Source organism: Aspergillus campestris (genome assembly GCF_002847485.1).
Source record: "Aspergillus campestris IBT 28561 chromosome Unknown P168scaffold_4, whole genome shotgun sequence".
NCBI classification, from domain to species: domain Eukaryota; kingdom Fungi; phylum Ascomycota; class Eurotiomycetes; order Eurotiales; family Aspergillaceae; genus Aspergillus; species Aspergillus campestris.
In genome coordinates, this window is record NW_020194339.1 from 622,467 (window position 1) to 636,237 (window position 13,771).

A 13,771-nucleotide genomic window follows, 5' to 3' on the forward strand; every position below is an offset into this window, starting at 1 on the left:
TACCTATGTTCATCATTGCTCCGTTATGTTTCTTTGACTAAAAAGTTCGCTGTGTGTGGCGCATATAAATGGATAGGATGGAAAGTGATGGGGAATGGATCGTTGGGGAGATAAAAGAATGTACATCAGGAGTTAGGGTTGGCTGTTTGTCCTTTGGCTAACTAGTACCTGGTAAGTTCTGCACCTACCCGTTTGTTTATCTCAAGTCCTCAGTGACAGGATTACAGAAGGGATCGACTCTAAGGTCAGTCGATCCAGGCAGAAATATTATCATCAATCGTGTTATTCACAAAATACTAATCACGATGATGATGATAATAATAAGGAAGAAAAGAAAGACAAAAATGAAAACCCCACCAGTATAATAGACATACCGTTGCAGGATTCCAGGAACCTCTTCCCCGAAGCCCCCGGCCCCGACACTAGTGGCGCATCGGCAGCTAGACATTGGAAGTCAACCCGCCTTGTATCCCGACAACCTCGACTCTCTTCTCGCCGTACTATCCTCTGCGAGTATCTGCCCAGCATGCCCAAAGTACGGTATGTACAGAGATCCCTTCAATAATTGGCAGTCTTGGTATCTACGTGTCTTTAAAATGTACGTGGACGTACCTACGCACTGCAGATAGCGACGAGCGTGGTGGGAATCGCGACCCGACGGACCACGCCGCCCTAGAAAGTACCTACCTAACCTACTTGACCCAATTAACCAATCTAACCAACCAGTCTAATCCTTGTCTACTAGGGATCATGTATCGTGGCTTTCGGTTTCCACGGCTTGGGCCTGGAATCGCGGCATCCACAGGGCTAGCTGGCTGGCTGGCTGGCTCGCGTCTTGGATGTCGCGGCGGTGAAGGACTGGACTGGACTGGTTTGCTACTTTGGGTATCACCTCATATCATGGATACTATGTTCGAGGTGTCGAGAGGATCCTTGATTTGGGCTGACTCTTGACCGCTTCGTGACAACTCTTTACTCTGCTTTTGGCAGTTTTTAGCCCACTGTGGATTTTACCAAGAAGGGAAATTTTATATCATACAGAGTCTCTTATTTGGAGGGGCAGAGGGGGGGGGGGAGAAAGAGAAAAAGAGAAAAAGCAAGTAGGAGGGGCGATTTCTGAATTGAACTTTTTTCCTTTTTTCTCTTTGCTTTTGATATTTTTCGTCAATCTTGGAACTTCACTGTGGGGATCGCTTAGCGGGACTGGATCCATCGATCTATCGGTCTATCCACTATCAGCCTGAGGCTATCAACACGACCTCGACTCGTCAATATTGTAGACCCCTCGAGTCCTCGATGGACAAAGGGACGGATAGGGTGTCAAACGCGTGGGAGCTTACCCAGGGATAAGTATAATAACAAAATGCAGGCCAATTAAACAGTCTCAGCCCACCATTCAACCATGGAATCTACCCGTCTCACATCCAAGATTTGGAAAATCGGGAGCTGACTCGTTCCATGGTTCAATCCCGCCTATCGCGGGGTTTAACCAACTATCGATGGTTATCTACGGAGTACGGATACTTGCCCAGCGCAGATCGAGATAATCCCCTTACCCGGGAGAGAGAATGCCATCTATTGGGGATGTTTCGCGGTGTTGTGTTGTACAGATCTAGGTGTAGTAGGTAGTACTAACATGCGAAAAGGGGCGTGCCTTGTTTGACTATCTGGATTATGAAATTAGATTGATGCACCACATGTGTTCGGTTACTGTTGTACAGACGTCTGTTGGTTTCTAGAACTGATAAGCCGGTGTATGCACTTTCTACAGAAGGACAATAGAAGTACCTAATTCAGCTGAGGTGAGCAAGGCGAGTCTTCATAGAGAGCCCACTCTCGATGTAGTGGATAGATCGCGATAAGCAAGCGGAGAACACCCACCTACTCCATCCGTACTCCGTAGATATAGTCACCATTCCATTATAACATGTATCACTGTACTCAATATAACCCCAAATGGGCATCTGATCTACTTCGTGGCCCCATCCCTCCCCCCGTCTCAATAGAAATGAACGAAAAGGGGGAGGGGGATCAGTCCGTCCAGTGACTAACTAGATCGGAGTCGATGGTCTTACCGGACACGACGCAATCAAACCCAGACCACTACTACCAACACCACCCACAATATCGAACATCCCACCCCCACTTCTCTAGAACATCGGTCCTAGGCAATAAAACCAAATTGCACTAGGTGGGCAGAATCCTTCTCGAAGACGTGGGGAGGGGGGGGGGGGGCACTCGCTCAATCACATCCACTAACCAACGGTGTGGAAAGAACCCAAAAAGGGGTAACATCAATCAGTCTAGAATGCCCCGGTAGATTGAATCTCTGTCCATCCCGTAGACTAACCGCTTCGTGCATCCCGTACGGAGGAGTAGAAAGAAAGGAAAACAAAAGAAAATCAACCAAAAGTTAATATGAAGGGAGAGAAAAGGGGGAGGGGCAGGGCAATCTTAATCCCTGTATCACTATTGAATTGGAATGGTTGTCTGGCCAGTGGAACTTCCTATTAGTCCTGCGGCATTGCCGCCTGTGGGCTGGGAAGATCGCAACTACACAGTTACCCGAGGGGCTGGGACGATCTGTCCATCTCGAATTTTCTTTCTTTCTTTCTTTCTTTCTTTCTTTTTTCGGTTTATCTGAATTTGTAGATTTTTCGATTTCTGATCCATTGACTTTCATGCCGTGTCAATCATAGCTCTGGATGGCTTCCGGTTGGAAGGGGCCCTTAGGGTTTACACTGTCTCTGGTTGGAACGGAGGAAAGGGTTCCAGATTCGTGATGGACAAAAGTACCTTTTCCTATCCTTCTTTCCCTGTTTTAGTCCCTTTCTAACGTCAGAGCTTGGCTGCTTCGTGTTGCTCTCAAGGATCTTCGCGAAACCTGCCATAACCCATTCATCCCTTGGTCGAAGATCAGAGCCATTTCCATTCTGCACTCATGGCGTAACCTACCCATTCACAAATCCATAACTACCATCCCCTTGAATAACATCTGTAGAAAACATCCAGTTATCCAGAGTTAGATTAACATGATGATCACAACCGAAATTAATATCAATAGATTATGCCCGCCTGTGAGGGAGACAGACCCCTCCCCTCCCCCCCTCCCTCTACGCTCGTCCCCCCTCGTCTCACACCCCCTCTCTTTTCTCGTCCCTTGCAGGAGAGCCCCTCCATTCTTAATACCTACTCGCTGGGCGTGACGGAGTGCGTGATATGTTTCTGGATCTGAGCGCTGCGGGGGAACTAATCTGCTGATGGCCTGGCTGGCCCTTTTGGGGTCTGTTCTAGAATATAGTTCCGTGGTGTCTTACCTCGCTTTTACTTGAGGGTTGAGAAGATGAGTGGGGTAGCTTTTTCCTTGGACTGTTGTTTCTGGGGTATACTCTGCAGATATCATAGATATTCTGTTTGTTTGTTCTTTGGTGGTTGTTCGGTCGGAGTATCTGGAGGAGGGGAATGTAGTAGCGCTTCGGCTTTTTCAGTCTTTGTATCTCTAGGCTTTGTATCACTTATATCCGACAGAATAATGCAGTGTATGAAGATATGGACGTTAGTGTTACCTTCAAAGCTGAATGGTAGTTGAATGAGAAGTTGGTGTCTATATAAATCTGTGTCTCCGTAGATACTGGACATTGATGCCATGTCGAAGTGTTATCAACATCGATAGTATCAGTAGGGAGTGTCGAGTATGACAATTCACTTACCAAATAGAATAGAAGACATAAAGCTCATGAGTAAGTTATCCTTGACTCGGTCACTGTAGGTGTTTTCTTGGTAATTGTTGATAGTTGTTGGTAACTATTTCTTACATCTCTTCACCTGACTAGCCGATATATAATCTACCCGCTAACACAGTAACTGTTTATCCGTACAAACACCTCGTACACACGTACATCACTTCGAAAGATTTGCTATAATATACATTGGGTACTTAATATCCCGGCTAGTTATGACAAAATGCATCCACTATCTTCAGCGAAAAGCAAAAGCTAAATATGTTATTCAAGCTCAATTGAAAACAGACGTACCCCAGGCGCCTACGCAGGAAACAGAGAAACCAAGACAAGAGATGATCCTCCAAAGTCCGCTAATCACTGTGCCTGATAGCTCTACCAAAAGATATTATAACCTATCTATAAGATTCCACAGGCTGTGAGTCCTCATTGACAAAGCGGGAAGAATCACTGTTGTCAAGTCTGAATCACTGGTTATATACTGTACTCGGGGTTCTTTATACCCGTGTGAATATATTAGAAGGTACTTGTTGTATATTGATATTAATCTCTGTAACCCAATGATGCGCATGACTGGATTTGTATTACTAGGGCTCTTTTATATATTTTTGCAGAACTCTGCCATTGTCAGAATCAAAGCAGTGGATAGGAACCCATCTATGAACATAACAGGGTACATAACAGGACATACAGTCACGATTCAAGCAAACACTCTGCCAACAGTGAACACTGCACGCTTTATAATGAATGAAAACCTTTGGATAGAGATCTGATGGGATAATGAGTAGGGTTGAGCATGATCATTCAACACAAGCCGTGAGAAGCTCACTGACCAAGCAATAGCCCAGGATTGTTCCTGTATATAATTATGTAGCTTTGCTAATCCGAAGAGGCTCCAGATGCAGGTTTTCTTGCTTACACACATAGCTTCCAGATATTTCTCATTATATGCCGTGCCTGCCAAGCATTTCTCCCTTCAGAAAGCACGGAAACAATCAACTACTGGCGTTGCTACCCATGGTGTCGCGTCTTGGCCGTTCGGAAGAAACAGCCTGCCCGGCAAGAGGGCAGAGCCCAAGATGAAAATATCACGGACAAAAGACACCCTGATATAGACGGGGTGGAACAGCAAAATACTCAGCACTTTATTATAGTATCCGGTGAAGATTTCCCTATAGCAGACCGGACATGACTTCAACATATCTCGCCTGGCACATCATGGCTGAAAGCTAAGTGGGAGCCTGTGTCTTCACACTCTACAATAAAGACCTACAGACATGATGTACGGTTCAATGGTAAACCCTTGAATTCTTCGGTCAACTATAGAAACATCGTCTTACACTACACTCCTATTGGTACAAACCATACCACCGCTCCCTCCATCTAATCCTGCTGCACCAGCACCGGCTTGTGCGAGCTCCAGAGCTTGCGAGTGGCCGAATACAGCGCCATCATCACGCCCTGGACCTCCTCGTCGTCCATCTCCATGTCACAGTCGGCCTCCGGCTCGTCCACATCTTCCACATCCTCCTCCGCGACGTCACTCACGTACTCCTGCGCCGTCGAGGCCTGCGAGGTTGAAGGTAGCTCAATCTTGACGTTGGCCGCGAGGCTGGGAACGCCCTTGTCGTTCATCACGAAGAGCATGTAGTACCCCGGGAGCGCGATGCCCGCATCGTTCGGGATGTCGGCGTGGAACACCGCACGGCGGGGCGCGGCATCGGCATCGACATCGGCATCGACATCGTGGGAGGCGACGAACTCCAGCGGAATGCGGCGCTGGTCAGTGTTGACCGTGTGGGAGACCGTGCCCAGACGGACCAACGAGGCGTTGCGGATGTCGGCATCCGTCTGGAAGGCCAGCTTGCCGCCCACCGGCACGCGGAATTTGCGGTCGACGATCTCCGGCTGGGTGGGGCGCAAGGCCTCGGTGCCGTTCTCGCGGAACAGGTACGGCGGCTTGAAGATCTGCGCGTCGTAGTGGTTGGCCGTGCAGTTGCCGCACAGCCCGCTGCCGCCGTTCAGCACGGTGGCGTCCGGCAGCAGGATCGACAGGCTGTGGTAGACGCGCACGATGTTGTTCTGCTTCAGCGGCAGGAAGATGTCCCACTCCGGGTGGTAGATCTCGGGCGTCAGCTGGACGTCGCGCTCCGCCTCGTTGAAGGGCACGCCGTAGATCTCCCCGCCGGTGATGAACACCGTGCCGTCCGGCAGCACGACCGAGGTGTGGTACACGCGCTGGTTGTACATGCCGCCGGCGCCCTTGACGCCCTCGGTGCCGTTCTTGCCGGCCACGGCGACCCGCGGCTTGCTGTAGGGCTCCTTGATGGTGATGAGGTGCGCATTGCGGTGGCCGTACGATCCGTCGTAGAACTCCTGGCCGCCAAATGTTAGGATCTTGCCGTTCAAGGCGTCGAACATGACGGCGTTGCCCGAGGTCGAGTCCTGGTCGTTGAGGCGGCGCGTGGCATTCGTCACCGCGCCGTCGCCGTGCGTGTCAAACCACAGCATCCGACGGCTGGGGCCGGCGTGGAACACGCTGCCGTTCTTCCAGCCAAACAGCCAGGCGTGGTTGTCGTTGCGCAGCGGGATGTCGACCGTGTGGATGTGGTCCGCCTTGATGTTCGGCAGGATGCGCCAGCGCTTGGCCTCGGGGTCGTAGATTTCGCCGTCCTTGGGCATGTTGGAGCCGCCGCTCCACGAGCCGCCGATGGCGAAGACCTTGCCGTTGGACAGCGTCGTCGACGAGTGGTAGCCGCGGTGGAGGTTCATGTCGGGGCCGGGGATCCACTCCTCGCCGTCGTAGATGCTGGTCTTCTGCGAGTCCGCACCGCCCGACACGATGATGTTGCCGTCGACATCCATCGAGATGCCCGGGCAGAACATGTCGTGGTACGTGTTGGTGACGTTGGTCTGCACGATATCTCCATCTAACGGGTTCCAGGTAGCCGTGAACGTTTTGCCGCCCGGCGACGCAAAGAACCGGTCGTCGGTCCACGCGGACCAGAGCATGATGTTGTGGTCCCCGTTCTTGCCAAAGGTATGCGCGCCCGCCGCGGCTGTGATGGGCAGGTCCAGGGTCGGGCCCCAGACGCCCTTGGCCGGCTCGTGCGGGAGCACCGCGGCGGTGGTGTAGACGTTGACGTCGACGACCTTGATCACGGCGTCGTCATACTTCTTGCTGGGCTCCTTGGGCGGCAGCGCCTCGCTCATGGCCTTGATTTGGACATAGCGGGCTGGGATGGCCTCGAAGGCAGACATCTTGGGGCTCTTGTTCCAGCCCCAGGTGCCGTAAGCGACGTTCGTCCAAGCCAAGTTATCCTTGCTGACCCAGATCTCGTGCTTGGCGATCTGGCCGCGGTCCTTCTCGCCCAGGAGCGGCCGCATGCTGATGCCGTTCACGTTGTGCACTGTGTGCAGGTCCAGGGTGAGTACGTCCCGGCCATGCGGCGAGTACGGCGAGTGCGGCGAGTGCGGCTCACTGGACCAGTGGGTTTCGGCGAGCCCGTCGTTGGCAAACTCGCACCGGCTGCCGTCGGCGATGCTGGAGCAGTGCGCCGTGAACTGGTCGCGCGGGAGGAGCTTGCCGCCGTGCGGCCGGGCTTGCCAGAGGTAGGCCTCGGGGTCGATGGGCCCTTGGGTCTCGGGCTGGATGTGGCTCGAATCGGTAGCAAAAGGGATGTGAGACTTGTGAGACTCCGCGGAGGCGTCCGCAGAGCGAGCGAGCAGCCCGAGGAGCAAGCTCGAGGCCCAATGGAACTTCATTCTCAACAGAAAGTGCGACAAAGTTGGCTGTCGGGAGGGAGAACAGTGTGCATGGACCGGCCGGGGTAGAAATAGCAGAAGGGCATCTTGCCGGGGCAACCTCCCAACCCACCACAGACGACGCTCACACAGGTCCGGTCTTGAAAGTGATTTGGAATCCCTTCTGCACCCGGTCGTGACGTAGGTGGTTGAGCTGAGATGTTCCATTTGGGCCCCATTTTTGGGGCCCTTGGTGATGCACCCGACATTGCGATCTGCAGCGCAACTCCATGCCGGGCCCACTATACCTCCCCAAGCACCGAAAACAGTCATTATTAGGCAATCGATCTTGGTTCACACCGCACCCTAGTTCTAGCGCTGCTCCACGCCGGACCCACTGGGCCCCTAGCACCGGAAAAGCCCTTCATTAGACAACCGATCATGGTTCACACCGCATCGTAGTCCTAGCGGAAGATCGACGCGGCCCCGAGAGGCGCTTTGCTTGACGTTGGCGTTTCCCGAGACGACATCTCTCGACGCCCGCTGGCCATCAGCTGTTATGCAGGCGGGCCGTTCGTACAGACTGGCATGAAGACAGATCGACTGGCACATTCCAGACCTTACGCAACACTGGCATGCTCGTCAGTCGGAAGCCGATGGCCGCAATGTGAGGGCATCCGCGAGAGCTGCCGGCCGTGCACGCCTCTCCACTGCAATCCCAGAGCTGCAAGATGCAGAATTTTTTCACTGCACCCACCCTGTCCTCCATCTTACTCCTAGTCCTAGCTCGTAACTCCTGTTGACCCGCCGATGGTCCCCCAGTGGACCCCGTCACCCACTGCGCGCAGGTGTTCGGGAGGAGTTCGGGTGCTCGATCTAGATGGCTACATGGCGCCAACTCCACTGTGCTGCAACTAGCAGGCAGCTAGGGCATTCTGCGGAGCCGCTATTCTTCAGCTCACCACCGCACAGCCAATAGTGCGTGGGCCGGGGCCCTTGCACCTCAGCCTGCGAAAGCCGGCTGCGGAGATCATATCGCTTTCCTGCGTCGAGTCCACGCGGCGTGCATGGTGATGTGCCGTCCTAGATGACGCAGACAGCGACAACGCAACACTCCTGCAAGTTTCAGCTGTTACCAACACATGGCTCTGATTGGCCTGGGCCGTGAGCAGCTCCATGATACATGGAGCTGCTGGTGATGTCGTGTCTCCTCCGAGCTGAATTCGCACGGATGGAAGTGCTGCCACTGGCAGAGATTAGAAACACGCGCCTCTCATTGGTCATGGCACTCGTCGGCCACCACGGCAGCGGGGAGGGGCATGGCCATAAGAATCCGTCTGTCCGGCTGGGGCCATGAGGGCAACCGGCAGGATCACATCTCTGAATCCATCTGTAGCGACTGTCATTTCAATATGCCGTCTGAAGTCGACCCCGCCAACATCCAGGGCAGTATCTGGTGCGCATGTTCTCGCCATCTCGTCAGCGGATCACGATGCTAACGGGTCATCAACAGGCCTCGTCTTCCCCGATACTACGAATCCTTCCTGTTCTTCAAGATCAAAGACCTCGAAGACGATGAATCTTTCACCACGTTCAAAGACCACCTGCGCAAGCTGGTGACTGACCAAAATGACCCTAAGAAACCTGGCAAGATCGCCACCGGCGCCCAGTGCAAGGAGTATTTCAACACACATGGCGGCTTCGATGAGGCCCACGATCGAGTAGACACGCTTCCCGAGGAGCGCCACACGTTCAATGCCATCAATGTCGCCTTCTCTGGCAAGGGCACAACCAAGCTGGTTGGGCCGTACGACGAGGTGAAGCTGCGGGACCTGCTGCATGAGCGCGGCATGTACCAGGACATGGTCTTTGAAGGGCCCGACGAGCCCGAGTCGCTGGCCGACGAGTACAAGCCGCCCAAGGACTGGCCCCAAAACAACGACAATTGGCGGTGCGACGGCATGTTCATCGTCGCTGCCCAGCGCGAGGAGGAGCTGGAGGCCACGATCAAGGACCTCAAGAGCAACTTCGGCATTACCGGCAATGCGCAAGTGGACAAGGACCAGGCCAGCGTGGAGATCACGCTGACCAAGGAGGGTCACGTCCGCAATGCCGATGGCAAGGCGCAGCGGAAGGGCCAGGAGAGCCTCCGGGGCAAGGAGCAGTGAGTGTTGCCGTAGGGCGCCTGTAGATGACGTTCCTCGCTCACCTGTTTCTCTTAGTTTTGGCTTCGAAGATCAGATTTCCCAGCCTAACATCCATGGCCTGGACCTGCCGCCCAAGGAGGGCGAGCCCCCAGCGACTGCTCCGGGGTAAGTCGCAGCCCTAATCCACCCATCGAGGTCGGGATACTGACCCCCTTGTTAGCGTGATTTTCCTCAACCGCACCGGGGACAACACTAAGTCGCCGGAGTGGGCCACGGACGGCAGTTATCTGGCATTCCGCGAGATCGAGGAGAATGTGCACGAGTTCAACAAGTACGGTTTGCTCTGGTCCCCCCTGTATGAGAGAGTCGGACTGATGCGGTCCTACAGGTTCGTGAAGGACGAGTCCAAGCACTTGGAATCCTTCAACGACGGCACCGGTGAGAAGCTGGCGGCTTATATGATCGGACGATGGAAGAACGGTAGGCATGGTCCTGGCCCCCGTCACGGCGGACGATGACGCTCATGGTGCCCACAGGGACCCCCGTCGCGATCAACGGCGAGAACTCGGATTCCCAGAATCCCTTGGCCAACAATTTCGAGTACAAGTACCACTATAACACCCCGAAGGAGCTCAAGTGTCCGATTGCCGCGCACATCCGCAAGATGCGCCCTCGTGCCGACCTCTTCATCTCGAAGGATGGCGACATGCATGTCTCGGCTGGGGACAACTACTGGAACAACACCAACGTAATTCTGCGTCGCAGCGTCACCTTTGGCCCGGAAATCGAGGAGGGCGAAGAGGATAAGCCGCGTGAACAGCGACCCAAGCGAGGCATTTACTTCATGTGCTACCAGGGCGACTTCCGCAATGGTTTCAATTTCCTGACGAGTCGTAAGTTCCCCGTCAGCCCCCTGACCGGCCCTGTCCGACGCTCACATCACCAGGCTGGGCCAGCAACGAGGTGTTCTCGGGCAAGCAGGGGCTGGACATGGTCCCTGGCCAGGACCCCATCGTCAGCCAGCGCAACCGCGCCGACCACCCGGTGCCCAAGTTCGGCATCTACGACGGGGACAAAGCCAAGCAGCTGGAGATGGGCTATCTGCCGTGGATCGACCAGCGCGGAGGGGAGTATTTCTTCACGCCGTCGATCAAGGCCTTGCAGTCGGTGTTTGTGGACCCGGTGGAGTAGGATATACCATGTCTTTAGGAGCAGGCATGCAATCAACCCGGTCTTGAAACTTATATCTTTTATTCAACTTCGTAGCCTGACATGCGCCGGGTCGCTCGCCCCCAGATCGCTTTGTTCGTGGTGGATCAGTCAAGGCCAATCGGACTGGATGCCGTGGCACTGCACAGCCCAGTGGCAGCGCCAAAGAGACAAGTATTCACGAGACTCATGTTTCCTGGATGTATCACTGCAAAGCAGGCAACTTGGGATGAGCTAGATTGGATATCAGAAGGATGGACTTCCATGACGGTCGCCAAATTCAGTGCCCAGTACGCCAAGCAAGGGGTGGCTGGCTGATCATGAGCATCTGCCCGGGGATGGAGACTGGCCACTATGCCGATGGTATGTCGATCTTTACCCTTGAGACGATCATGGATGACCGATTCCAGCCATCGAAGAGGAGGTGAAGGGCTTGATGGGCATGCTGGACACCTTTGTGGAGTACGCGCCCGACTTCAGGGCCCCAGCATAAACACCCTGAATCTTAACGGCTATAATTTGGCTTGAAGGGATTTAATATAGACGACTAGTAAAGTCAACAGTATGGTGTTCAAGCAACTGCATATGACGAATTCTAGATGGTGTATCTCAAGTTGATGATTATCGCCACCATCTCACCGGATATTCAAGTCCTCACTCAATCTGACGCTTCTTTCAGTCTCTGCAGCAGCCTCTCTATCCTCTCGTCCTTCCAGTCAGCCCAGAAAATCCTACCAGCCCAGAGTGATTTACCCTTTGCCAAATAAGCCATGTCCACCGGAGTATTGGCTCCGTCGTCTTGAGATTTCACATCTACCCGGGCTCCCCGTTCCAGGAGAGCTTCGATCGTCTCCCAGTTGCCATTGTCTGCTGCCCAATGCAGGGGCGTGCGACCATTGTCGTTTCTAGCGTTGATGTCTGCGCCGGCATCGAGTAATATCCCAAGATTTTCCCGGGCGCCCCTTGATGCAGCCGAATGGATTGGTAGACTGCCGTTCAAAAGCCTTGCATTCATGTCCGCACCGTGTTTGTGGAGGAGTGACTTGAGCCCGTCCGATGTGCGACAGGCAGCCGCAACATGCAAAGCACTGAAGCCTTCAGAGTCCTGATCATTTAATTTTGAACCCGCTTCCAAGAGCGAGTCGATAATTGCGGGGTTGCCAGACTCTGCTGCAACGAGGAGGGGAAACGATGGCTTTCCCTTCTTCACGATGGTGCCTCTCTGATTTGGATCGGCACCCCTGCCCAGCAGAGCATTGATAAGGTCGGAGTTTTGATCTCTTACCGCGTACAAAAGGGGTGTACCGACTGTGTCGGGCGAACTCGGTGAGACCATTGCGCCATGTCGCATCAAAAGCTCGGCTATATCTCGATTGTTTGCCTTGACTGCCAGTGTCAGTGCTGTTTCGCATAGTGGATCAGGCGGCCACCAGCGACAACCGTCTGACGAAGTGTGGGGTCCCGTGAAACGACGCTCGTCGGCTGCCTGGGGGCAGGCATTAACATCAGCCCCACGCTGGATCAGCAGCTCCACAATGAGTGGCCGAGTGGCGGCAACAGCATCAAGCAGAGACGGCGTGTCTTCAGGTCCAGGGTTGAGCTGATTCTGCAATCCGTTGTCGAGCAAATATGTTACGATAGAGACTGAACCACCCCATGCGGCCGCTCCCAATATGGAGGTCTTATCATCGGGCTCTTGGCGTTGAATATCTGCTCCTCTATCCATTAGCAACTGGAAGGCCCAAAGATCGGGACCATAAACAGCATCTCGTAAGCTCCGGTGTGTATCTGCTCCGTTTTGCAGGAGGAGATCAACAAGATCTTTCCTCTTCTGTGATAGAGCGCTTTGTAGAGCCGAATGGGCATCCACTCTTGCGCCTGCATTTATCAAGACTTGGGCGAGTTCAAAACTCCCTGCGTCTACTGCAGCTCCCAAAGGCGTCGAATGGCTTGACTCCAGGTTGGGGTCTGCTCCGCGAGATAGCAGCTCATGCACAATCGCAGTATGGCCGCCTTCTATCGCCGATTGGAGAGCTATTGGGTGATCCGAGGAGGATTTCGCGTGGCTGTTGACGTCGAGACCCTCGTCTAGATACTGTCGTACAAGCTTCTCGTCACCTGCTCGAGCTGCGTATCTTAATGCTTCGTCTCTTGTAATTCCATGGGCTAGCAACTCGCGCAATATGTCGACGTGGCCGCCAGCCGCGGCCTGATACTGGGCGGCAGTGATGCCACTTTGGACAGATCTAATAAGTGCTGAGTTCCCGTGCTTCATTCCCCTTGCGGTTGTAATGCGCTCACACCCCAGCAATGTCTTCACGATATCAAGACGGCCACTGCAAACTGCAACCACTAGGGCCGATGGAGGGTATCCTTTGGAGTGGTGGTAGTCACCGGCTCCTTTATTGAGTAGGGCTTCACAGACAGGCAAATGGCCACCCGCGACGGCGAGATATAAAGGATCAGACCTCTGGCCGCTAGAATCCCATGGGTCTGGGAAGTTGACCTTGGCACCAGCCTCTAGCAGCGTGAGAGCGACATCTAGATGACCTTGGGCAGCTGCTGCACCAAGCGCCGTACTCAGAGCACCGCCTTTTGCGTTGACTTCGGCCCTTGCCTCTATCAGTAAGTGGACTATTTCCAGGTGACCCATGTATGCGGCTGCTTGTAGTGGACGGTGGTACAAGCCGCCGGAGACATTTGGCGACGCGCCTTTGTCGAGAACTGCTTTCACCACTCGTGTCAAACCACAGTAGGAAGAGTAATATAGTGCTGTATGGTCATTGGTGTCGCTCGATTCATCCCGCAGCCATGGTCGGTCAACATTTGCCACTTTTCTCCATAGCCTAAGATAAGGCCCATCTTCGTCAAACAGATCGAGTAAAATAGACTCTAGCTCATTGTATTGCCAAGCGCCCTGAGAAAGGTCTT

The 13,771-nt window shown here is 53.8% G+C and overlaps 5 protein-coding genes across 5 annotated transcripts; 1 reads left to right on the forward strand and 4 right to left on the reverse strand.

Annotated features, from left to right (window-relative positions):
• Positions 1–2,951: 2,951 nt before the first annotated feature.
• On the reverse strand, positions 2,952–3,901 carry P168DRAFT_280461 (uncharacterized protein; the record flags this gene model as incomplete). The annotated part of the gene is made up of 5 exons (XM_024835869.1): positions 2,952–2,995; positions 3,194–3,285; positions 3,318–3,390; positions 3,711–3,804; positions 3,896–3,901. The coding sequence occupies 5 exons, from the start codon at positions 3,899–3,901 to the stop codon at positions 2,952–2,954; spliced, it is 309 nt and encodes a 102-aa protein (XP_024694130.1).
• A 1,222-nt stretch (positions 3,902–5,123) lies between these two features.
• Positions 5,124–7,505, reverse strand: P168DRAFT_317059 (galactose oxidase precursor; the record flags this gene model as incomplete). Its single annotated transcript, XM_024840070.1, has 1 exon — positions 5,124–7,505. The coding sequence occupies one exon, from the start codon at positions 7,503–7,505 to the stop codon at positions 5,124–5,126; it is 2,382 nt and encodes a 793-aa protein (XP_024694131.1).
• Positions 7,506–7,889: 384 nt separating this feature from the next.
• On the reverse strand, positions 7,890–8,662 carry P168DRAFT_317060 (uncharacterized protein; the record flags this gene model as incomplete). The annotated part of the gene is made up of 4 exons (XM_024840071.1): positions 7,890–8,038; positions 8,109–8,387; positions 8,447–8,567; positions 8,621–8,662. 4 exons carry the CDS (start codon positions 8,660–8,662, stop codon positions 7,890–7,892), a joined length of 591 nt encoding a protein of 196 aa, XP_024694132.1.
• A 234-nt stretch (positions 8,663–8,896) lies between these two features.
• P168DRAFT_340962 (Dyp-type peroxidase) lies at positions 8,897–10,822 on the forward strand (the record flags this gene model as incomplete). The annotated part of the gene is made up of 6 exons (XM_024841796.1): positions 8,897–8,940; positions 8,998–9,648; positions 9,707–9,796; positions 9,852–10,111; positions 10,168–10,524; positions 10,578–10,822. 6 exons carry the CDS (start codon positions 8,897–8,899, stop codon positions 10,820–10,822), a joined length of 1,647 nt encoding a protein of 548 aa, XP_024694133.1.
• A 670-nt stretch (positions 10,823–11,492) lies between these two features.
• Positions 11,493–12,094, reverse strand: P168DRAFT_250278 (ankyrin repeat domain-containing protein). The gene has a single exon (XM_024834208.1). The coding sequence runs from the start codon at positions 11,853–11,855 to the stop codon at positions 11,499–11,501; it is 357 nt and encodes a 118-aa protein (XP_024694134.1). The 5' UTR covers positions 11,856–12,094; the 3' UTR covers positions 11,493–11,498.
• Positions 12,095–13,771: the final 1,677 nt, after the last annotated feature.